The 22,463-nt window shown below is 45.5% G+C and overlaps 2 protein-coding genes across 2 annotated transcripts; one reads left to right on the top strand and one right to left on the bottom strand.

Moving 5' to 3' along the window:
• The first annotated feature begins 1,422 nt into the window (after positions 1 to 1,422).
• Positions 1,423 to 6,217, top strand: LOC128501583 (uncharacterized). The gene is made up of 5 exons (XM_053471124.1): positions 1,423 to 1,525; positions 3,570 to 3,936; positions 4,249 to 4,369; positions 4,859 to 4,932; positions 5,081 to 6,217. Exons 2-5 carry the CDS (start codon positions 3,606 to 3,608, stop codon positions 5,449 to 5,451), a joined length of 897 nt encoding a protein of 298 aa, XP_053327099.1. The 5' UTR covers positions 1,423 to 1,525; positions 3,570 to 3,605; the 3' UTR covers positions 5,452 to 6,217.
• LOC128502274 (uncharacterized) lies at positions 6,076 to 16,365 on the bottom strand. The gene is made up of 10 exons (XM_053472033.1): positions 16,252 to 16,365; positions 15,296 to 15,625; positions 14,471 to 14,770; positions 13,765 to 14,055; positions 13,103 to 13,219; positions 12,487 to 12,897; positions 11,664 to 11,966; positions 10,991 to 11,341; positions 9,380 to 9,693; positions 6,076 to 8,819 (listed from the first exon to the last, which is right to left on the bottom strand). Exons 1-10 carry the CDS (start codon positions 16,322 to 16,324, stop codon positions 8,733 to 8,735), a joined length of 2,577 nt encoding a protein of 858 aa, XP_053328008.1. The 5' UTR covers positions 16,325 to 16,365; the 3' UTR covers positions 6,076 to 8,732.
• Positions 16,366 to 22,463: the final 6,098 nt, after the last annotated feature.

The following is a 22,463-nucleotide window of genomic DNA, read 5'->3' as shown; positions in this document are numbered from 1 at the left end:
GGCGCTGTATACAGTAATATAACCCCCAGCGCTGTATACAGTAATATAACCCCCAGCGCTGTATACAGTAATATAACCCCCCATCACTGTATACAGTAATATAACCCCCCAGCGCTGTATACAGTAATATAACCCCCCAGCGCTGTATACAGTAATATAACCCCCCAGCACTGTATACAGTAATATAACACCCCAGCACTGTATACAGTAATATAACCCCCCAGCGCTATATACAGTAATATATCCCCCCGGCGCTGTATACAGTAATATAACCCCCCCAGCGCTATATACAGTAATATATCCCCCCGGCGCTGTATACAGTAATATAACCCCCAGCGCTGTATACAGTAATATAACCCCCAGCGCTGTATACAGTAATATAACCCCCAGCGCTGTATACAGTAATATAACCCCCCAGCGCTATATACAGTAATATATCCCCCCGGCGCTGTATACAGTAATATAACCCCCAGCGCTGTATACAGTAATATAACCCCCCAGCACTGTATACAGTAATATAACCCCCAGCGCTGTATACAGTAATATAACCCCCAGCGCTGTATACAGTAATATAACCCCCAGCGCTGTATACAGTAATATAACCCCCAGCGCTGTATACAGTAATATAACCCCCAGCGCTGTATACAGTAATATAACCCCCAGCGCTGTATACAGTAATATAACCCCCCAGCGCTGTATACAGTAATATACCCCCAGCGCTGTATACAGTAATATAACCCCCAGCGCTGTATACAGTAATATAACCCCCAGCGCTGTATACAGTAATAGAACCCCCAGCGCTGTATACAGTAATATAACCCCCAGTGCTGTATACAGTAATATAACGTCCCCGCTGTATACAATAATAATAATATAACCCGGCTCAAACACCGCACTGAGCTGATGCTTTATGGCAATGATAATGAAGTTTGTTCCTCCATAGACTTTCATTAGTCAGAGAGTTTTTAACTTGATACTAGAAATAAACAAAGCTCGGGAGATCCCCTTTAAAATGCTCTGTGTAGATATTCTGCAAATAATGGTATGGGGTGTGCTTTAAAGATTTTTTTATTTGTGAATAAAAGAATCTGATTAGCAAAAAAATTTGAAAAAGTTGCATTTTAAGAAAAATTCCATAATACGCAAAATTTGTAAAATCCCCACAAATATAATTCACAAAAACTCGATGTCTTTAAGGTTCAAAAGTCTACGGTATTCCTTTGTCACCAAAATGATACTTTATTACCCCAAATTATCTTTATAATGTAGCCAAATATAAAAAAAAACGCAGCGTTTTCGGGGGCCCCTATGTAAGGTAGGTACCCCGTAGGTAAGCGCAGCCCCTTTATTCTGGCCCCAACCGTTAACCCTGTACTTGCTGGCTGGTTCCCTTTTAGCCTTTACTGTCACTTTAATTGGTTTCCATTTTTGTTCTCTGCAGCTTCTTTCACTTTCATTCTTCGGGAAAGTCTCTTGCGTCTGTGTCTTATTCCTCCCCGGAGCGTGAGCCTGGAGCGCCGAGCAGGTCTGTAAATAATACATATTTCTCACTGATTATGATGTCATCATGACACAGTCAGCCTATACGGCATTTGTCCACGCAGGGGGGGATGCTTATAGATGAATTGTGGGTTCAATATCCACAGAACGTTCCGCGCAGCCGTCTGTATTCTAGTTATTATGTTTCAGGTTCCGCGGATGATGGGTATGGAGTATCTACTGCCTCATTCCACCCGTTAATAAGTATTAAGCATTTCACTTTAGTTACCGCCCGGTATGGTGCGTCGGGGTATTTGTTAGATCGACGGAAGGTCCCGGGGTCAGTAGAAGGCAGGCAGTGGCATATTCAGGCAGGAGACAGCAGAGTTTTTTTGGGGGACGGCGTGGACACCCCACTGCCGCGTACCTGTAACTGCCCCTGAGACTTCAAGTATTAACCCTTCAATAGCCCCTCCCCTCTGCCCCTTCAAACTACACCCCCCCTGCCCCTTCAAACTACACCCCCCCTCTGCCCCTTCAAACTACACCCCCCCCTCTGCCCCTTCAAACTACACCCCCCCCTCTGCCCCTTCAAACTACACCCCCCCTCTGCCCCTTCAAACTACACCCCCCCTCTGCCCCTTCAAACTACACCCCCCCTCTGCCCCTTCAAACTACAACCCCCCCCTGCCCCTTCAAACTACACCCCCCCTGCCCCTTCAAACTACACCCCCCCTCTGCCCCTTCAAACTACACCCCCCTCCTCTGCCCCTTCAAACTACACCCCCCTCCTCTGCCCCTTCAAACTACACCCCCCCTCTGCCCCTTCAAACTACACCCCCCCTCTGCCCCTTCAAACTACCCCCCCCTCACTTACCTTGTTGCCGGAGTCCTGTGGTGAGAGCGGGAGGCATCCGTCTTCTCGCTCTGCCGCGGTGCCGGCATTTCATGTTGAGATGAGATGCTGGCACCGCGACGGAGTCACGGAGAGTAAGGGGCACGAGCAACCGCTCGGCGCCCCTGCCCGGGACTTAGATTAAAACACCGTGTTTTTTTTTTTTTTTTTACTTTATTTAACATGAATAATGTTAAATAAAGTTTTTAAAAAAAACGATGTTTTAATTTAAGTCCCAGGCAGGCGCCCCTGCTACCATGGCGCCCTCTGCGGTCGCCGCCCCCATGTGCTCCGGTGCACAGCCTCCATAGTCAACTAACCCTATGCTGTGCATGCTTAAAACGCTAAGCGCCGGGATATGGGGTCGTAACTGTTAACCCGTTAATTGCCCTGGGTGGGGGGTTGCCGTCTGTCTCACTTGTAGTCTTTGTGTAAATTTCCGTTTAGTTTCACTTTCATTCTGTGTAACAGGAAAGTCTCTCCCCTGGTCCAGCTCTCCCTTAGCCTGGGACACACATTCTTTCCCCCGTTTATTTCTCACACACAGGGCTGGATATATCCAGCAAAACACACATTTACATAAAACAAGATATTGGGGTACAAACCGCCCCCTTAATCTGCCTCCCAGAGACAACAGGGGCAGTAACGGGATTAACAATACAATAGGGTCCCCACCTCCACTTTGTATTGCTGGCCCAAACCAGTTCCAGGGATGGCCGGGGTAAATGTCTGTAGTGGTGGAACTGGGGGGGGGGACTGATTTATACAACATTTAACTGAAACAATGGCGGTCACTCCCTGGTGGCAGATCCTGGCTGTCTGCCGGAGATAATCCTCTCAGCCAGTGATGACATCATATACTGCTGGGGGTGACACAGAAGTCTTTACAAAGTCAGGGCCCATAGTCAATAGGGAGGAGGCTGGTTGTCAGGCCTCACCAGTGGCCCCAGTAATGGAGGCTTCCGTCACAATGGCCCAACTGGTCTGCTGTTATAGGGGACACATCAGAGCCTCGTGGAACCTCGTGGAACCTCGCGTAACGCATTCGAAACATCTCCGGTTACAGGGGACATCTGGTTGCTCTAGTGTATATGCCAAGGTTTATGGGGTGAAGGGGGTATATGGGTCTGGGGTTTATGGGGTAAACAGGAAACTTGGACTTGACTCATACTTGGTTTTTTTTTGGCGTTGACAGATCCGTAGAAGGTTCCACCGCCGTATAGACCCAAACATGCTGTGTCCTGCTGGTGATAACGATATACGCAGAAGGCTGTTCAAGTACACGCCGGGTTCTACCCTAAATTGTACAGATCATGGCTTTCAGAAACTAGGTATCCAGCTCTTCGGGATGACAGGGCACGGCAAGTCCTCCCTCATCAACTCCTGCCTTTGTGTGGGGCAAGACCGGAAGTTTATGAACGAGGCTGGATCTGGTCACAGTCAACAGCCGATCACCATGGAAAGGAAAGAGTATAAAATAAAAGACAGCATCTACATCACCGATAACCGGGGATTAGTCAAACTAAACGACGAGGAGCGCCAGGAAACGGCAGCTCAGTTCAGTAAGAGGCTAGCTTTGTCTTAATAACCCAAATAACGCATTCATTATATCACTGATATTCTAACGAGAATCAGCTTTCATTAAACCGAGCAAAATCTGGTCTTATGGTTATTACTGATCTAGAACCATAAGTGGGAGACCTGAAAGTCAATGATATTTACTAAGGAAGTGCAGGGGGAAAAGGCTATAAAAATGTCAAAAGGTGGTTTTAGAATCACATACATATATTTTGTCTTCTTGAATTGTTGCTTTTAAATACTTGGTGAAATTTACAACAAAAATTTAGGGTCATTTGGAAATATTTGTCTTAAAGGTAATGTACGGGACACAGGAGCAGTGAGTTGGGAGAGAGTGATGGAGAGGACTTTTGAAAAGATTCTTCACGGGCTGGACATCTGTGAAACCGATATAACGCTGCCGGTATTTGTGTACAGGTACCGAATAACTCATGCAATCGGATTGATTTCAGTGTTCTAGGTGTTTTAGATATGTTTACACGTTATAGATCTAATTCTGTAGTGTTCCAGATATCACAATGTCAATTACTGTATTTATGTTCTAGGTACCTCTATAAAGAAGACACAATATACAATGTTTTAGTTATTGTTGCAAGAGCTATTTTCTAGAAGTCTCAACAAGTAAATTTACGTTCTAAGCATTTCTGAAGTGAAATATTCCTGATATTTTGTGTAGTGGAATAGTCCACTAGATTAGTGTTCTTGATGTCTACACCAGGAAATAAATTTATGTTCTAAAGGTGCTGGGTCAGAGTACTGGCGTTACAAATATTTTCCAAATGGGATTGTCCAATATTTCTGTATCCTTGCATATCATAGCAGTGGTAGAAAGGTTCACGTTCTGGGTATATCAACTGAAAAATGTATTTAATTCTGTGTTTTTTCCTTCTTTTCTTTTTTTTAAAGTGCTGAATGCCCCCTCACCGAGGAGAGATCTTCAGAAATAGTGCCATTGCTTTTAGAGACCTTCCACATAACAGGTATTATTAATTAGAAAACCTACTAATTACATAAGAACTCATAAAGAAGTCACATTTCACACCGGATTTACAGTCCACTAGTAAGTTCATGGTTAAAATTTCTGGTTTCTTCCATAAATATTTTTTTTTTTTTTACATTTTCTTCCAGAAATCTTTCCCATTGTTGTTCTTACTAAAACCGCAAAGGTGAAAACCAATGAAGTTGCCGCGAGATTTAAGGACTTTGGAGCCAATTACGTCATTTCCCTTGAAAACTACACGACTACCAACGAGGGACGCAACCCAGAGATGGACACCAAAATCCTGAAGTTCCTGGATGTCTGCATGTCTGAGGCCGATAGAATGATAGAAATAAAACGGGGCAAGGACCAGAAAATCCAATTTATAAAGGGGGCCATGAAGCTGATCGAAAAGGAGGTTAAGACAAGAGAGAAAAACCTACAGGCACAATGGGAAAAAGAGCGCGCGGAACTAGAAAAGCGCATAAAAGAGCTTGAGAATAAATGTAGCATTATGTAGGAGGATCTGTTTCTTCAGAGGTTCTCAGGCTTAAAATGTTTAACTCTCTATTAACTCTTTTAAAAATCACCGACCATCTCAAGCGTGAGAGTAGAAATATTCCACAGTGACCTGAAAAGTATGTTTAACCCCTTCAAGACCGGGACGTACCTGGTACTTCCGGGTCAAAGGTCACCGGCAGACCGGGACGTACCAGGTACATCATCGATGATGCACGATCCAGCGTCGCTTTGAACGCTGGGATCACGAGGGGCGGCTGCTACTGACCGCTGGGTGTCCCCAGCGATCCGTAGCATCCACTCCCCCTCAATTCCGTGCACGTGATCGCTTTGCAGCGAATCACGAGCACGGAATTTAAATATTTAAAAAAAAACGCCGGTCCTGAAGGCCACTTCTGCTGGGAGGCTGTTCCACTTATCTACCACCCTCTCAGTAAAGTAAAACTTCCTTCCATTCCACCTCAGCCTCTGACCCTCTCATCATTTTTCACTTAAGGAAGGGGTCGGGGTTCCCTGTCTCCTTCCTAAAATCGTTTCTCTTTTAGAATAAAAGTTCATTTAGCTTTGAAGATTTTGTCACTTAAAATTCGATGAAGTCGCTCGAGACAGCAAATGATCGCTAGAGTGGTTTTTTTTTTTTAATGAAAATATAGAAATATATAAAAATACACTGTGCGTACACAAATCGCTTTAATATTCCAGATAATATCATATAATGACTGTATTGCTTACTGCAAATTTGTCTCATTAAAACTCTACGTAATTCACATGCGCGTTTTTTTTTTTTATCCAGACGTTAAAATTCCTGTTTACAGGTACCGGGAGCGTCACTGGCAGCGCTGCACATGCGCGGTATCCTAGGCCCCGGAGAATGAAATCAAGGGTTTGCAGGATTGCCCCCTCAAATTTACCCATTTCTACCAAGCCCTGGAAATCTACATTTACCCCAAGATGAATATAAAATCAGCCCCTAGTTTACATTCTGCTTGTACGCACATTCAATACCCTCCAGCTGTCCCGATTTGTGCCTGACAGTCTCAACTTTGCCACTCTATCCAGCTGTCCCGCCGAGCTCTTCCTCCGCACCAGTTTTCTACCTCCGCACTCGGCGGGACAGCTGGATAGAGTGGCAAAGTTGAGACTGTCAGGCACAAATCGGGACAGCAGGAGGGTATTGAATGTGCGTACAAGCAGAATTTAAACTAGGGGCTGATTTTATATTCATCTTGGGGTAAATGTAGATTTCCAGGGCTTAGTAGAAATGGGTAAATTCAAAGGGTTAGGGGGGCATATTGCCTACAGGAACCATGGTTACCCCAACACGATGCCACACAGGCCATCCAGCGATCAGCCATAACATTATATATATATATATATGTAACCCTTTTTTTTACCTTGCTCCGCTGTCAGGCTGGTAGTTACATATTTCAGTGACGCTGCTGACAGGAAACCTGAGCCTCCGCAGTTGCTGGGAGATCGGGACATCTTCTTTCTTTACACAGTGCCTCCGCTCAGTGGTTTGTACTATGTTGAATAGGGGAACCCACCCACTGAGAAATGGCCCCCCTTCACACAAGAAAATAACACACAACTGAAATGCAAATTAATTATAGAATATACTGAAATAAACAGGTTTTATAATATAAGGACCCAGCTGCTGTGCCTATGCAGTTCAGTTCTAGCAGTGGGTGCACAGTCCTGAGAATATATAACACAGATAACTGCCAAATGTAGGTGTTCTTCCCACCCAGATGTCCCTGTGTTGGTGCACTGTTGGGGGCCTTGATGCAGGTAGCGCTACCCGGGCAGACAAGGATCTATATATGTTGATATATGTTAGTGAAGTGCCTCTCCTTAATGTCTTCAGGCAGCTCTGGGATGCTGCCTCTTTAACCTCTTGGCTAAGAGTTATAACTGTCTTCCCACACAGATGTCTGTCTGCAGCTCTGCTTTCACCTCACTGGTACAGGATGCAGGACTCGGACGCTCTGGGTACTTGCAGTCTCTCACACTCACTCAGGAAGCGTAGGGCACCATGCTGTATTCTCTCCACACTTCCACTTCAGCAGCAGGTTTACCTCAGGCCTGCTTACAGGGAGGGCAGTCTGTCTCTCTTCCTTCTTCACTCCCCTGCTTAGCTCTGCTCTTCCAGAAGTTTCTTCCTAGATCCTCTCCTCTGATAGGCTGAGAAACCTTTCCCTAGTTCAGGAAGACTGACATATGTCCCAAAGAGATACTGATTGGCTCACAGGAGACAAGTGACCTGGTGCTGGAAGGAAAGGTCAGTATCCATGACAACCCAGCTGCAATGTTATATGAATATATATAGTAAAAGTATTATTAAACACTCATCTACAGACACCAGACAAGCCAGACAAGCTTGCTTTTCCCTCAGAAATCTCATGTTGTTGCCACAACCACAAGGTAGAAGACTGCATTGGGATGCGGGTCCCGCCAAAAAACTTTGGCAGGCGGTCTTGCTGGGGTTGCAGACAGGAGCGGGCAGTCAGGCGTTGTATCTGCGGGTCCCGGGAATCCCGCGCAGTCCCGCAAGGCTGCCTTCTCCCAAAAAAAGCAAAATGCATCTTTATTTGGGACATTCTGTGAGTCGGGCGTCCGCTCGGGCCTGTACCGGCCCTTACTTTCCAAAATCAGGCTGGGAAAGGCGACATCAGCTGTAGGAACGCCGGATTTACTGCAGTGCAGTATTTCAGAGGCCAGCTGAGTTCAGGTTTAACCTGGCTTGGCTTCCCCCTCCCAACAGACACTGCGCTATCATATCCAATAGATGCCCTTAAAAACTGGCCGGAGAGTATATAATATATAATATGAGGAATATACAGGGATATAACGGGTTATAAGGACATTGGGAGAGTGTGAAAGGGGGTGATAGAGAGAGAGAGTGAGATAAAACCAATTTATGGGCATGTGGAACGAGCCAAGGACGCTAATACTGAATCCCGCTCATTTCAGGTTACATTGACATTTTTCTATAGACAGACCCAATTCAGCCCATCTGGTCAGCCTTAATCAGTCATTGCTCGTCTTAGATTCAGGAGCCGTATGTCTATTCCGTGCATGTTTAATACCCTCACTGTATTACCCTCTACCACTTCTGCTGGGTGGTTGTTCCACTTATCTACTACCCTCTCGGTAAAATAAAAATCAAAGGCATCTAAAGGCAAAAGCAAAACCAAAAACAACCGCGCAATCTTCCTGCACCGACAGGCATAGCACATAGTAGTACAGGAACGGGTGGTAAATCGGTGGATCAGCCTCCTGTTAGCTTAGTTTGGTTTCTTGTTTAGGGCCACTTTTTTCCTCCCCGTTCTCGGCGCCATCATTTTTGTCCGTAGCTATTTCTTCCAGCTGAAATTAATGAAAAGCAAGCAGTTAAAAAAGAGACGGTTACATGGAGTCATAAGAGGTATTCAATAAATGAATACAAGGAGTTATCAGGAGCGTTATATGGAGGAATAGGAGGAGTTACAGGGAGGAGTTGCATAGAGTAATAGGAGGAGTTAGGGAGGATTTATATAAAGTAATAGAAGGAGTTACAGGGAGGAGTTACATAAAGTAATAGGAGGAGTTATGGAGGAGTTATATAGAGTAATAGGAGGAGTTACAGGGAGGCGTTATATAAAGTAATAGGAGGAGTTTAAATATAGAGTAATAGGAGGAGTTACAGGGAGGAGTGATATAAAGTAATAGGAGGAGTTATGGAGGAGTTATATAGAGTATTAGGAGGAGTTACAGGGAGGAGTTATATAAAGTAATAGGAGGAGTTATGGAGGAGTTATATAGAGTATAGGAGGAGTTACAGGGAGGAGTTATATAAAGTAATAAGAGGAGTTATGGAGGAGTTATATAGAGTATTAGGAGGAGTTACATGGAGGAGTAATATAAAGTAATAACTAGAATTATATTACCTGTAGCTTCCTCTCGATTGGCCGTGACATTTTAATTGGATTAGGATCCTGTGCCTGATGGGATATTTCCGCCCACATCACGCATGTGCGGTTGGTTTGGATCAAGTCGACGGGGGGCCGGCACGTGCTGACGGTTTTAAACGAGCCGTTTGGGTTATTTGAAGTGGAAATGTCTGAACAAAGTTTTGTGAACGTGCCGACCGTGGGATCCTCCAGCTGCCACTCGATACAGATCTCTTTCGGGAAGTATTTATCCACCGTCAGCCGGAACGATTCATCATCAATAAACAGTATAGACTCCGGCTCCGGGCGCCCTGCGAACACGGATATCACACGCGTTAACGTGACTTTAAAGCCCCATCAAAAAGTCCCCCAGCACTGTATACAGTAATATACCCCCCAGCGCTGTATACAGTAATATAACCCCCAGCACTGTATACAGTAATATAACCCCCAGCGCTGTATACAGTAATATAACCCCCCAGCGCTGTATACAGTAATATAACCCCAGCGCTGTATACAGTAATATAACCCCCAGCGCTGTATACAGTAATATAACCCCAGCGCTGTATACAGTAATATAACCCCCAGCGCTGTATACAGTAATATAACCCCCCAGCGCTGTATACAGTAATATAACCCCCAGCACTGTATACAGTAATATAACCCCCCAGCGCTGTATACAGTAATATAACCCCCAGCGCTGTATACAGTAATATAACCCCCCAGCGCTGTATACAGTAATATAACCCCCAGCACTGTATACAGTAATATAACCCCCAGCACTGTATACAGTAATATAACCCCCAGCACCGTATACAGTAATATAACCCCCAGCGCTGTATACAGTAATATAACCCCCAGCACTGTATACAGTAATATAACCCCCAGCACTGTATACAGTAATATAACCCCCAGCGCTGTATACAGTAATATAACAGTAATATTATATACAGTAATGCCGGTTGATTTTATCTCATTTTGCCCCAATAAACCCCCTTTACCTGCAGACCTGGAGCCGCCGTTGCTGTCAGTCATGTGATATTTTGGGTGACTTTCCCGGCTCAATCACCACACTGAGCTGTTGCTTTATGGCAATGCTAATGAAGTCCGTTCCTCCATAGACTTCCATTAGTCACAGTGTCTGCTGGGTGATTAAGACTGAGCCATTCTATTGTTCCCCACAGGCAGTATGATAAGGAGTCAGGGTGTTTAGTAGATCGGGGATCAGATAACAGAGCGAGAATCATACAAACGGCTGATATGCAGCTGCCTGACAACATTATATTATGGGGCAAAAACTACAACTGGGGTAAAATGTATTTTAAATCTGAGATTAATAATAAAAAAAAACATTATTGGGGAGTTCCTCAAATCACTTCACTGACGTGGCCCTTTAGTTATGATATATTCACAGTCATGCTGGGTATGAATTTATCTGAGTCTCTTCCTTGCTAATACCCCCTCTTCCCTGTCCGCAAAATTCTGTGACCCGTGTCTCCCGGGAGGTAGTGGGGGGGTCTTTGGCTAGAAGATACAGAAGGTTTTTCTCCTGCCCCTTGCTGGGGTACGACGTTCTTCCAAATAAATCTCTGTATATCAGAAACTCACCCATGACGACGAGTCCTCCCGTACTGGATTCTAATGGGTGCTCTAAGCTGGGATGTTGCGCTTGGCAAATAAATTCTGCCCCTTGGTCATCGTCCAGGGAAGGAGTGAAACTCAAGGAAGTGTTGAGGGTAAATGCTTTATTCTCCTGAGCGTGTTCCTCGTCATTAATTCGGTACTTTCCCTCGGTACCCCGGGCCAGCAGTTCCCGAAGACTTCCGGGCTTCTGTTTGTACCACCGGATGTCCAGGTTATTTGGGAAGTAATTGGATATTACGCACTGAGTCCTTACTTCTTCATCGAGCAGTACACGGGGAACGTTTATCCTTTCCATCAGAGGACGCCAAGGAAGATCTGACAAGCAATAACCATTTTAGAAAACCATCAAAGAAAACCCAGATCGGCCCCATCTGGCCCCCGTCTAGTCGCCCGTTTCTCCCGCTGTAAAGACTCAAACCTCAATCAGTCGTTGGTCTCGTCTTAGATTCAGGAGCCGTATGTCTATCCCAGGCATGTTTAATCCCCTCACTGTACTACCCTCTACCACTTCTGCTGGGAGGCTGTTCCCCTTACCCACCACCCTCTCAGTAAAGTAAAACTTCCTCACATTCCATCTTGGCCTCTGACCCTCTCGTCCTAACTTTTGCCCTCATTTCACGTATACTTTTTTCCTCACCTGCTTGGGTTATACGCCATTCTTCAGCATTCTCCATGGATTTGTGTTTCCAGGCGACGGTCACCGCAAAGAGAGGGTCTTCCGCGTGACGTTTGGGGATGTAACAAACGCTTAGCATGTTATAAGTACCATCAGAGTTTGGCACGATTTTGTTGGTGATCCTGAATTGAGACGTAAGCTGTTTGGTTCTTCCTCTCCATTCAATAGACATGTTTTCCGGGAAAAAATCTTGGAGATGCAAAGAGAACTGCACTTCACCCGATTCGGTAATTTGTGGCGCGTCCTTTGAGGGGTTCGGTTTTACTGCAATTGAGATGAAAATATGTATTTTTGGTTTCTCTAGTATGAGAAATCTCAACCTAGTCGGCCCCCGTCTAGCCGCCCGTTTCTCCTGCTGTAACGACTCAAAGCTTAATCTCGCCTTAGATTCAGGACATATATGTCATATTACATAATCCCTTTGTTCATTGGCAACACCTAAGGACCACTCGCTTAGGTGGTCCTCAGACCCCATGACCTTCTGGTTTTAAGGAAACAAAGTATGTGAGGTCAAGGCTGCCACATACATCATGGTGTCTGTTATATATACCTGGCGGGACAAGGTATGGCTATAGATGGACCATACCAACCCAGCATGTGCGGAGGAAGGTTGTGATGCCCCCCAACCTATGCACCCTGAAGAGGTGACCCTGCTGAAGATCACCACCAGTGCTTTTGCCCACCCTGTCTTGGTTGTTGATGTTGGACCCCCAAATCGGTCAGTTAGTGTGCCTAGGAAATAGGCCCCTCACCCTCCCCTTTCATTCCGAAAATGGCGCTTTACCTAAAACTTCTGCGCAGGTATATCTTTCCTCCTTTCTTGTTCTGCGGCTGGTGGCTGTGCAGATATAAGTCACCCCTGTGTGATAGCTGATATCCGCAGTGAAAGACAAAAAGCTTTTGTGAAGGAGCCTTCCATGATCATTTACTATCGATATGTCTCCTGTGTATTCACCGTCTGACAGCATTAGCTCGAGTCTCTCCTCATCTTGTGCTACATGGCTTGGTGGGGTCTGGGCTGCTCTTTGCCCATTCCGAGATAGGAAATGCGCGATGTCACGTTCTGTGTTGTCCTTGACCTCCAGCCATTGGACTTCGAGGTTATTTTCACCGTAGGATGCAATGCATTCCAGTCTTACTTCAGCCCCATGTACAATCTTCTCCGGTCCAACTATATGATTGACTTTGAAGTCGGCTGCAAGTAAAAAAACACCAAGATGATCTGTTAATAAAGAGAATTGATGTCAAACAGCACAAAAATACTCAGGTGGCGCGGTAGGACTCACAAAACATGATATATGCTGACATATATACTATAATAAATCAGAAAGGTTCTGCCCTCATTGAGTTCATGTTTTTATGACCATAACAGCACAATGAAATAAACATAAATGACTTACTTTGCCAGGGTTTAAATAACCAAGAACCTCCAAAACTTGCTACCAAAACAATCAAAACAATAAAAACAATCAAAATAATTCCCGGTATCGTGTTTATCCAGGGAGCGGGGTTGGCTTCTAAGAAGAGAAAAAGAAAAAAAATGAGAAACGCAAACAAATGTATATAATGTATATCATATATTTAGGGCACGGTACTGCTAGGTGGGAGACACTGGAACTTAACACGGAAAGATAGAACCCGCCGGCGGATCGGCCCCATTTGGCCCCCGTCTAGTCTGCCCGTTTCTCCTGCTGTAAAGACTCAAACCTTAATCAGTCGTTGGTCTCGTCTTAGATTCAGGAGCCGTATGTCTATCCCATGCATGTTTAATCCCCTCACTGTATTACCCTCTACCACTTCTGCTGGGAGGCTGTTCCATGTATCTCCCACCCTCTCAGTAAAGTAAACTTCATTCCATTCCATCTAAGCCTCCGACCCTCTAGTTTTAGATTATGGCAACTAAGTAAAAGAAAGAGGAGGCATACACATTGTTACAAAATGAAGTATTTATCCCAGAATGTGACGGTCCGAGCTGCTGAGACAATGTAGCAAATCTCTAAAATGTAACAGTTTGATAACTGATGTTGGATAACTGCCCTTGGAGATCTTATGCCCCTCTCACCTTTTAAATGGATCCGCGTGGTGTTCTGAAGGGGCTCTGCAAGTGTACAATGCTCCACCTGGCAGGAGATCTCCATTCCTTCTTGATCCGGCGTTGCTGTAAATGGGTAATGGCACTCTATAAAGGAGTCGTTGATAGTCTGCAACTTGGCTTTGGCCGGATCCAGACGGGTTCCATTCAGAAGCCAGTTCACGGAGACGGGCTTTGGCTGGAAACCCCAGACTCTGCACAATAAATTCTGCTCTCTGCCCTCTTGAAACGTATCAACGACCAACTGAAGAGACGGGGATTCTGAAAGACAAACGTCGGCGTTACGTTCCTGATGTATGGAAATGTTACGCACAGAAGATGTTATATTGTGTCGTGAGGCCAGAACCGTCATGATTAAAGAATTCTTTCTAGGCACAGCTTGGGCTGCTAATGTTACTCATAGTTGACAACTATCCCCTGACGAGTAAAATCATGTCCCAATGGCTAGTTGTCCCAACCAATGAGCCGGTAGTTTGGCTGCTCCATGCACACGCGAGACGATCTTGGTGGATCTGGACCTGGGTCTAATGTGGGTGATGCTCATGATGGAAAAGAAGAATCAGCCCTATATGCAAATTAGTTGTAAAAGCTGATAGGCTAAGAAGTTTATTGCCTAATTTATGAAGCCAACACCGAAGAGCTGTTGGCGTCAGGTGGTGTGTGGCCATCATCGTACCTCCGAAGAGAATAGTGAAGTTTTTCTGAATGCGCAACGGATGCGACTTGAGTTTGGCTTGGCAGGAGAAGGTCCGGTTTTGGTAGTCTTCGGTCGGCTTGATCTTCGCCTCGCTGTTCACCGTGTAGGTGCCGTTAGATGTTAGCTTTGGTTTGTGCAAGATGGTGTCCCATATCTCCTCTCCATCCATGTGCCACATAAACTCAATGTTTATGGGGCGAAAACCTGATGCTGAGCAGCGCAGCAAACTCTCCACGTTCCTCACCACGGTGTTCTTAGTTACGGCTAGAAGTGGCAGAGCTGTGAGCCCAAAGGAAGAGATTAAAATTATATTTATGGAAAAGGGCAGCATTTTATAAATGGAGATTAAGACACATAGAAACGTAGAGCCTGCCGGCAGATCGGCCCCATCCAGTCTGTCCGTTTCTCCTGCTGTAAAGTCGTTTGTCCCTCTGCTGGGACGCTGTTCCACTTATCTACCACCCTCTCAGTAAAGTAAAACTTCCTTCCATCCCATCTCAGTCTCTGACCCTCTAGTGTTAGATTCCGGTCTCTTGTTTTCTCCTCCTTTGAAATAAATTCCCTCTTGTTAGATCCCTTTATGTATTTAAAGGTCTCTCTCCCATCCCCCTCTCTCTTCTCTTCCCCGTCTCTCTCTCTTTCTCCCCCCCTCCTGTCTGTCTGTCTCTTCTCTCTCTCATTCTAGAAACATTGTACAGCCCTACGGGCACTGTAATGGAACCCTTCTCCATACTTTCGTACTGCAACCAACCACCTGACCTCCTCCATTCCCTCGTCTTTCGTGGATCACAAACCCTTTGTTACCTTGGACATAGAAGTGGACTTCCATTCCTTGCTCTTCGGCGCAGTAGATAACGGAGCATTTATAGATTCCTTTATCGTCAAACGTTACTTTCCGGAGAAACAACGAAGCGACTCCTTGTTTTGTTCCTTCGGAATCCACTGAATACCTGGGATTAGAGGTCCTCTCTTTGCCCGTAAAGTTCAGGATTAGGTGCTTTTCGAAGTGCCACGTAACGGAGAGACAGCCGGGGTCCACGCGTGGCTCTCCCACCTGGAACTCACACGTAATGACAGCGTTTGATCCGACGAGGGCGCTTTGGGGGTTTGGAACCAATAACCTCAGTGCTTCACCTGAAACAAATCAGGACGTTTGCCATGAAAGATTCTTTTAAAGCGAAGACGTGAAAAGGCGGCCCTATGGAGGTGACCACAGGTCTTTGCTCGGTTTTACTTAACCGAGAGGGTGGTAGATAAGTGGAACAGCCTCCCAGCAGAAGTGGTAGGGGCTAATACAGTGAGGGAATTTAAACATGCATGGACATTCGTTAAGGTGTATTATCATGGGGATCCCATATACATCACTAGGATGAACTGAGACTAAAGTGAGATACTTATAATAAGAGAAGGCTGAGATAGGAACAGCCTGTCTGTCCTATCTTAGCCCCCAAACAGCATGTCTGTGACATCTTTGTCCCCAAACATCTTGTCAAAGCCCCTAAGCAGATTGTCTGTGGCATTTTTGCCACCAAACAGCTTGTCGGTGCCCCAAAACAGTCTACCTTTTCCATATTTACTTAACAGCTTGTCAGCCTGTTCCACCTTTTTACCCCCCAAAAGCCTGCACATCCGTGCTAACACACAAACACGTACACAAAAACATTAATGCTTACATACAGTTACAAAAAAGCCCTACCCCGGGGTATTTAAGCCCCCTCCCCATTGCTACACACAAGCTAACACTCATATTTAATACTTACATGTCTGTAGAACGAGCAGCAGAAATCTCAGAAGCTCCATTTTACAGGGAACGTCTGAAACTTTCACTTTCATTATTATTTGTATAAATCCAGCCCTTAAAGGAACAGGAAATAAACAAAAAAAAAAACCCAATAAGCCCTCGCTTTCCAAGCACGTTTAACGTTGAAACCAGAATTATAGTTTAGGGGACCCGTCGGGGCCTCGTCCGCGTTGGGGTCTCTTTTTTATTATGCGGCCGGTAGTTAAGAAGGGGTTAATCTGCTCTTTGAGTACCATAAAACTTGGGTAGAAGTCGCAGAGGTGATGATTTATACAGGGGGATTGTGCGGAATTAACCCCTTCAATGCCTTGTGCTTCCCGTACCAACAGGCTTGTAAGGGAACCAAGTCACAATGTGAGCTCCCCTGAGCCGGGCCCTCCTCACATGTGGTTTATTATGTATATATATATATGCATATATATATACGGCTTGTTATGTCCTGTCTACCCATTGTACAGCACTATGGAATACGATGGCGCTATATAAAACTATAAATAATAATAACCAATCCCATGCCCCGGCATCAGCATCGAGATAAATAGGAGAGAGGGAGAACAAGACAGAGAGAGAGAGACAGACAGAGAGGGAGAGAGAGAGGGAGAGAGAAAGAGAGGGGGGGGTCCTCCAAGTCGTAAGGTAAAAAAAAAAAAAGGATTTTTCCCCCTGTGTTTTCTCGCCTTCCTCTCGCTCACTCGGCAGGCAGTTTAGGACCAGGCTGTAAGGAAGTTGTGGGGTCTGAAGGCTTTTTTCCCCTTTTGGCAGTTTATTTTTCCTTCTGTGTCAGTGAACTGTTTTATGTTACAATGTAAATAAAATAAAAAAAAAATATATATATTTTTTTAATTTAAACCTGATGGGAGTGATAAAGGGCCATTGGAACCCAGGAGTGATGGGAGTGATAAAGGGCCATTGGAACCCAGGAGTGATGGGAGTGATAGAGGGCCATTGGGACACAGGAGTGATGGGAGTGATAAAGGGCCATTGGAACACAGGAGTGATGGGAGTGATAAAGGGCCATTGGAACACAGGAGTGATGGGAGTGATAAAGGGCCATTGGAACACAGGAGTGATGGGAGTGATAAAGGGCCATTGGAACCCAGGAGTGATGGGAGTGATAAAGGGCCATTGGAACCCAGGAGTGATGGGAGTGATAAAGGGCCATTGGAACACAGGAGTGATGGGAGTGATAAAGGGCCATTGGAGCCCAGGAGTGATGGGAGTGATAAAGGGCCATTGGAACCCAGGAGTGATGGGAGTGATAAAGGGCCATTGGGACACAGGAGTGATGGGAGTGATAAAGGGCCATTGGAACACAGGAGTGATGGGAGTGATAAAGGGCCATTGGAGCCCAGGAGTGATGGGAGTGATAAAGGGCCATTGGAACCCAGGAGTGATGGGAGTGATAAAGGGCCATTGGAACACAGGAGTGATGGGAGTGATAAAGGGCCATTGGAACCCAGGAGTGATGGGAGTGATAAAGGGCCTCTGTACGCCTATGTAGAGACTCCACGGAGTATTGTGCAGCGGACAAGTGCAAAGCTAGTGGGAACAGCTCAGCTGTGTGCGTCGAACTCCCATACACAAGGGAGAATATCCAAGAAAGGCTCCATTGGCTGTGTCTTTCTCCTGCTCAGATTAGGGACCACACAGGGTTAAGGTGTGAATCCACGACAGATGGAAGACAATTGGAGTTATAAAAAGGACACGTCGGTTTCCATTAACACAACAATTATTATTAGGAATATCTATGGGTATGTTATGAAACTGCGTTAGATTAAATAAAATCTAATAGACAATGTTTCTGCCTTTTTGACCATGGCAAGACCATGGAAACAAGATTTCTCACTATAAACCGTCTAGTTCCTATCCCTGTAAGGGACCTGTGTGAGCTGGAGGTATGAAAGTCCTTTAGCTGGATAGAAACTAGATTTTTCACCGTAAACCTTCTAGTTCCTATCCCTGTAAGGGACCTGTGTGAGCTGGAGATATGAGTCCCTTTGCAGTATAGGAACTAGGGATTGTTATCCTTGTAAAGGACCATTGTTAGCTGAAGGTATAAAAGTCCTTTAGCTGGATGGAAACTAGATTTCTTACTATGAACCGTCTAGTTCCTATCCCTCTAAGGGACCTGTGTGAGCTGGAGAGATAAGGGTCCTTAAGATGGATGGTAAATAGATTTCTCACCATGTACCATCTAGTTCCTATCCTTTAACGGGACCTGGCCACGATGGAGCAAAAGGTCCTTTACAGGGATAGAAACTAGCTCTCTTTACATGAGTTGGATAGTTCCTATCGCTGTACAGGACCTGACCACTAGGGGGCAAAAGGTAATTTTGCTGGATAGAAAATAGCTCACACACACTGAGCAAGCTATTTCCTATCCCTGTAAAGGACATGGTCCTTCTACCGGATAGGAACTAGTCGCAACCCCGGGGCCACCCGATCCGGCCGGTGACGTCTCGCGCAATGACGCGATGACGTCACCGCGCAACTTTATTAACAACTGACAATTGTCAGTTAAAGAGGTATGGGGGCATGCTGCTTAGATGCCTGTATCTCTGGCATCTAAGCAGGGATAGGGAGGAGGTTTAATTGCACCTCCCCCAACACATTAATAAGGTTTTGGTAGCAGTATAGACTGCTTTGTGTGCCCACTATGTAGGAGGTGAGAGTCGGTTCTCACCCTATTGAGAGTGTGCCTTGACGTGGCGGGTGAGCTTAATTATGCTTTGGCCAATTCATATAACCAAAACCTCTCATTTATATTATGTTTATATATTTGTTGCCAACTTTATTAGGGTAAGAAGCGCAGACAGTTTTTGTTTTTTGTATACATTGTACAGCCAATACACTGTTTCTTGCAGCATGCTTACACCTGTTTGGTAGGCCTCGTATTACACATTTGTATTATTTGAGCCTGTGACTAGCTTAGCGCACCGACATTTTTCTTTTCCTTGTGTGTTAATGTGTTGATCTATACCTGCTATCGGCAGCAGGGTCTAATATTTATATATATATATATATATATATATATATATATATATATATATATATATATAAAAAAAATCGGCAGCAGGGACTAATATTAATATATATCGGCAACTGGGGCTAATATTAATATATATGGGCAGCAGGGGCTAATATATATATATATATATATATATATATATATATATATATATATCTATATCTCAGCAGCAGGATCTAATATTAGTGTTGTTTAAAGGATTTCAAGGATTAGTCGTACTAAATTGTGGCTTCAGGCTTCCCATGTTGAATGATCAAGTATTTTATTGTCCAATAACAAAAGTATCATTCCATAGCACATTACTTTTGGCTATATATACCGTATTGGCTCGGATATAGGCCGCCCCCGTATATAGGCCGCACCCTAAAAGTTTGGTGCTTTTTTAAAGAAAAAGTTTTTTTTCTTTAAAAAAGCACCAAAAAAAACATGCTGCCACTCTGTCCCCCTCCCCGAGATATGCTGCCACTGTCCTCCCTCCCCGAGATACGCTGCCGCTGTCCTCCCTCCCCGAGATATGCTACCACTGTCCTCCCCCCCCGAGATATGCTGCCGCTGTCCTCCCTCCCCGAGATACGCTGCCGCTGTCCTCCCTCCCCGCGATACGCTGCCGCTGTCCTCCCTCCCCGCGATACGCTGCCGCTGTCCTCCCTCCCCGCGATCCGCTGCCGCTGTCCTCCCTCCCCGCGATCCGCTGCCGCTGTCCTCCCTCCCCGCGATCCGCTGCCGCTGTCCTCCCTCCCCGCGATACGCTGCCGCTGTCCTCCCTGCCCGCGATACGCTGCCGCTGTCCTCCCTCCCCGCGATACGCTGCCGCTGTCCTCCTCTGCCCCCCCCTCCTCGACTTACCGGAGCAGACTCCCGGGTGTCTTGCGGGGCCGGCGAGGGACATCTACGCAATACGCGTATGCAACTTCCGGTACCGGAAGTTGCATGCGCGTATTGCGTAGATGTCTCCCGCCGGCCCCGCAAGACACCCGGGAGTCTGCTCCGGTAAGTCGGGGGTGGGCAGAGGTAAAACGCTTAGATAACCTCCCGTGCCGGCACCCCCCCCCCCCCGTGGGAAGTGCTGGCAGGGGAGGCTGTCTGAGCGTATCGGGGAGAAGGATGCAGGTCCCCTGCACCGCTGCGGGGGATCTGTATCTTAACCCCGCTGCCTGCCCGGCGCCCGGGACTGCATGTCCCGGGCGTCGGGCGCTAGACCCCGAATATAGGCCGCACCCCCACTTTAAAAACTTAAAGTGGGGGAAAAAAGTGCGGCCTATATTCGAGCCAATACGGTATATGTGATGTAGTGCATTATTTTAATGGGTAATGATTATTTAGTGTTCTAATCAATAGACATACAACATCAGGCAATAAGACGATTTTACACATAGTAGCACTGATTCGTTTATTTATTATTTGGTACATGATTATATTAATTATTTATTTATATTTACATGAATGGATTTTTATTCACATGATCTTGGGTTTCTAACACATTTGGGATAAACATATAATTATTTATTGGTTCTTTTATATATTGTAATTGATACATATATACATGTATCTACAACATATTTACACAAGCACATTTACATTTGTATTATGTGATTACATATTATGCACATTCACTATTTCTTATTTTTGGATTTATATATAATCCGTTTAGTCTGACTCACCGTCTCACAGCAGCAGCTCCTGCTTACTCCCCCTCCCTGTAATCACTGTGACAACTGGCCCCGCCCCTTCCTTCTCCAGGCCAGAACTCCATGGCTGTGACACTCATCTAACTGTAAGTATAAAATTCATATTTGGGCTACTGAAAGTTAGTGGATGTGGGGATTAATTTGAGGCAGTTGTGGTTAATGGGGAGTTTAGGGTTAATTTAGGGGATGCTGTGGTTAATGGGGAGTTTAGGGTTAATTTAGGGGATGCTGTGGTTAATGGGGAGTTTAGGGTTAATTTAGGGTAGTTGTTTTGATGGGGTATTTAGGGTTAATTTAGGGGCAGTTATGGTTAATGGGGTCTTCTCTTCAGGGTTGATTTAATGATGAGAACTGAGGGTTAATTTAATTAATTTAATAAAGTTAACTTGAGGTGCAGTTAGAGATAAAGGGGGGCAAACTGAGGGGAATCTAAATCCTGGGGCAGTGAAGTGACATATCTGGGGGTATAAGGCATATACAGTATATAAGGCATATGTGGGGAGGGCAGTGTGGCATGTCTGGGGAGGACGGAGTGGTGTATCAGGGGGTATAAGGCGTATCAGGCACAGTGGCATGTGGGGGGTAGAGTGGCGTGGCAAATGTGGGAGGCAGCGTGGCGTGGCAAATGTGGGAGGCAGCGTGGCATATGTGGGAGGCAGCGTGGAGTGGCATATGTGGGAGGCAGCGCAGAGTGGCAGATGTGGGAGGCAGCGTGGCAGATGTGGGAGGCAGCGTGGAGTGGTATATGTGGAGTGGTATATGTGGGAGGCAGCGTGGAGTGGTATATGTGGAGTGGTATATGTGGGAGGCAGCGTGGAGTGGTATATGTGGGAGGCAGCGTGGAGTGGCAGATGTGGGAGGCAGCGTGGCAGATGTGGGAGGCAGCGTGGAGTGGTATATGTGGAGTGGTATATGTGGGAGGCAGCGTGGAGTGGTATATGTGGGAGGCAGCGTGGCATATGTGGGAGGCGGCGTGGCATGTCTGGGAGGCAGCGTGGCAAGCTTGGGCTCAAATGTGCATATATTGGGGAGCTGGTTGGGAAATAAAGACAAGAAATGCATTTTATCAAAGTTTTTTTATTCTGCTGTTTGTATTTAACATCATTTGTTTATTAAATTATTTTAAATAAATGAAAAATTTACATTCATTTTTTTTTATCCGATTAATCGTTTAATCGAAAAAATAATCGGCCAACTAATCGATTTATGAAAATAATCGTTAGTTGCAGCCCTAGATTTAATGGTGGAAATTATTAATGCCCCCCCCAGTTTGACTGCGGTATCTTGTGTGCCCCCCCCTTATATACTGTTTCTAGAGTCGCCACTGGTCATTTACAACATTAACCCCGTCTGCGCTGGATTTCTGATCCATTACATGTTATTTTAATGGAAATAAACCCCAAACGTTTGAACAGTAGTGTGTGTATATGTGTGTGTATGTACGTGTGTATGTAT

The sequence above is a fragment of the Spea bombifrons genome, chromosome 7, assembly GCF_027358695.1.
Source record: "Spea bombifrons isolate aSpeBom1 chromosome 7, aSpeBom1.2.pri, whole genome shotgun sequence".
NCBI classification, from domain to species: Eukaryota; Metazoa; Chordata; class Amphibia; order Anura; family Pelobatidae; genus Spea; species Spea bombifrons.
Note: the sequence above shows the minus strand (reverse complement) of the source record. Positions and strands in the feature narration are given on the sequence as shown.

Bases quoted from the DNA above. Each gene is read 5' to 3' on its own strand.
- LOC128501583 (XM_053471124.1), top strand. From the start codon at position 3,606: ATGCTGTGTCCTGCTGGTGATAACGATATACGCAGAAGGCTGTTCAAG. The intron at 3,937-4,248 runs GTAAGAGGCTAG...TTTGTCTTAAAG, and splicing joins GGAAACGGCAGCTCAGTTCA to GTAATGTACGGGACACAGGA. The intron at 4,933-5,080 runs GTATTATTAATT...ATTTTCTTCCAG, and splicing joins AGAGACCTTCCACATAACAG to AAATCTTTCCCATTGTTGTT.
- LOC128502274 (XM_053472033.1), bottom strand. From the start codon at position 16,324: ATGAAAGTGAAAGTTTCAGACGTTCCCTGTAAAATGGAGCTTCTGAGA. The intron at 12,898-13,102 runs GTAAGTCATTTA...TTTTACTTGCAG, and splicing joins GTTATTTAAACCCTGGCAAA to CCGACTTCAAAGTCAATCAT. The intron at 9,694-10,990 runs GTGAGTTTCTGA...CCGTGTTCGCAG, and splicing joins GGGAGGACTCGTCGTCATGG to GGCGCCCGGAGCCGGAGTCT.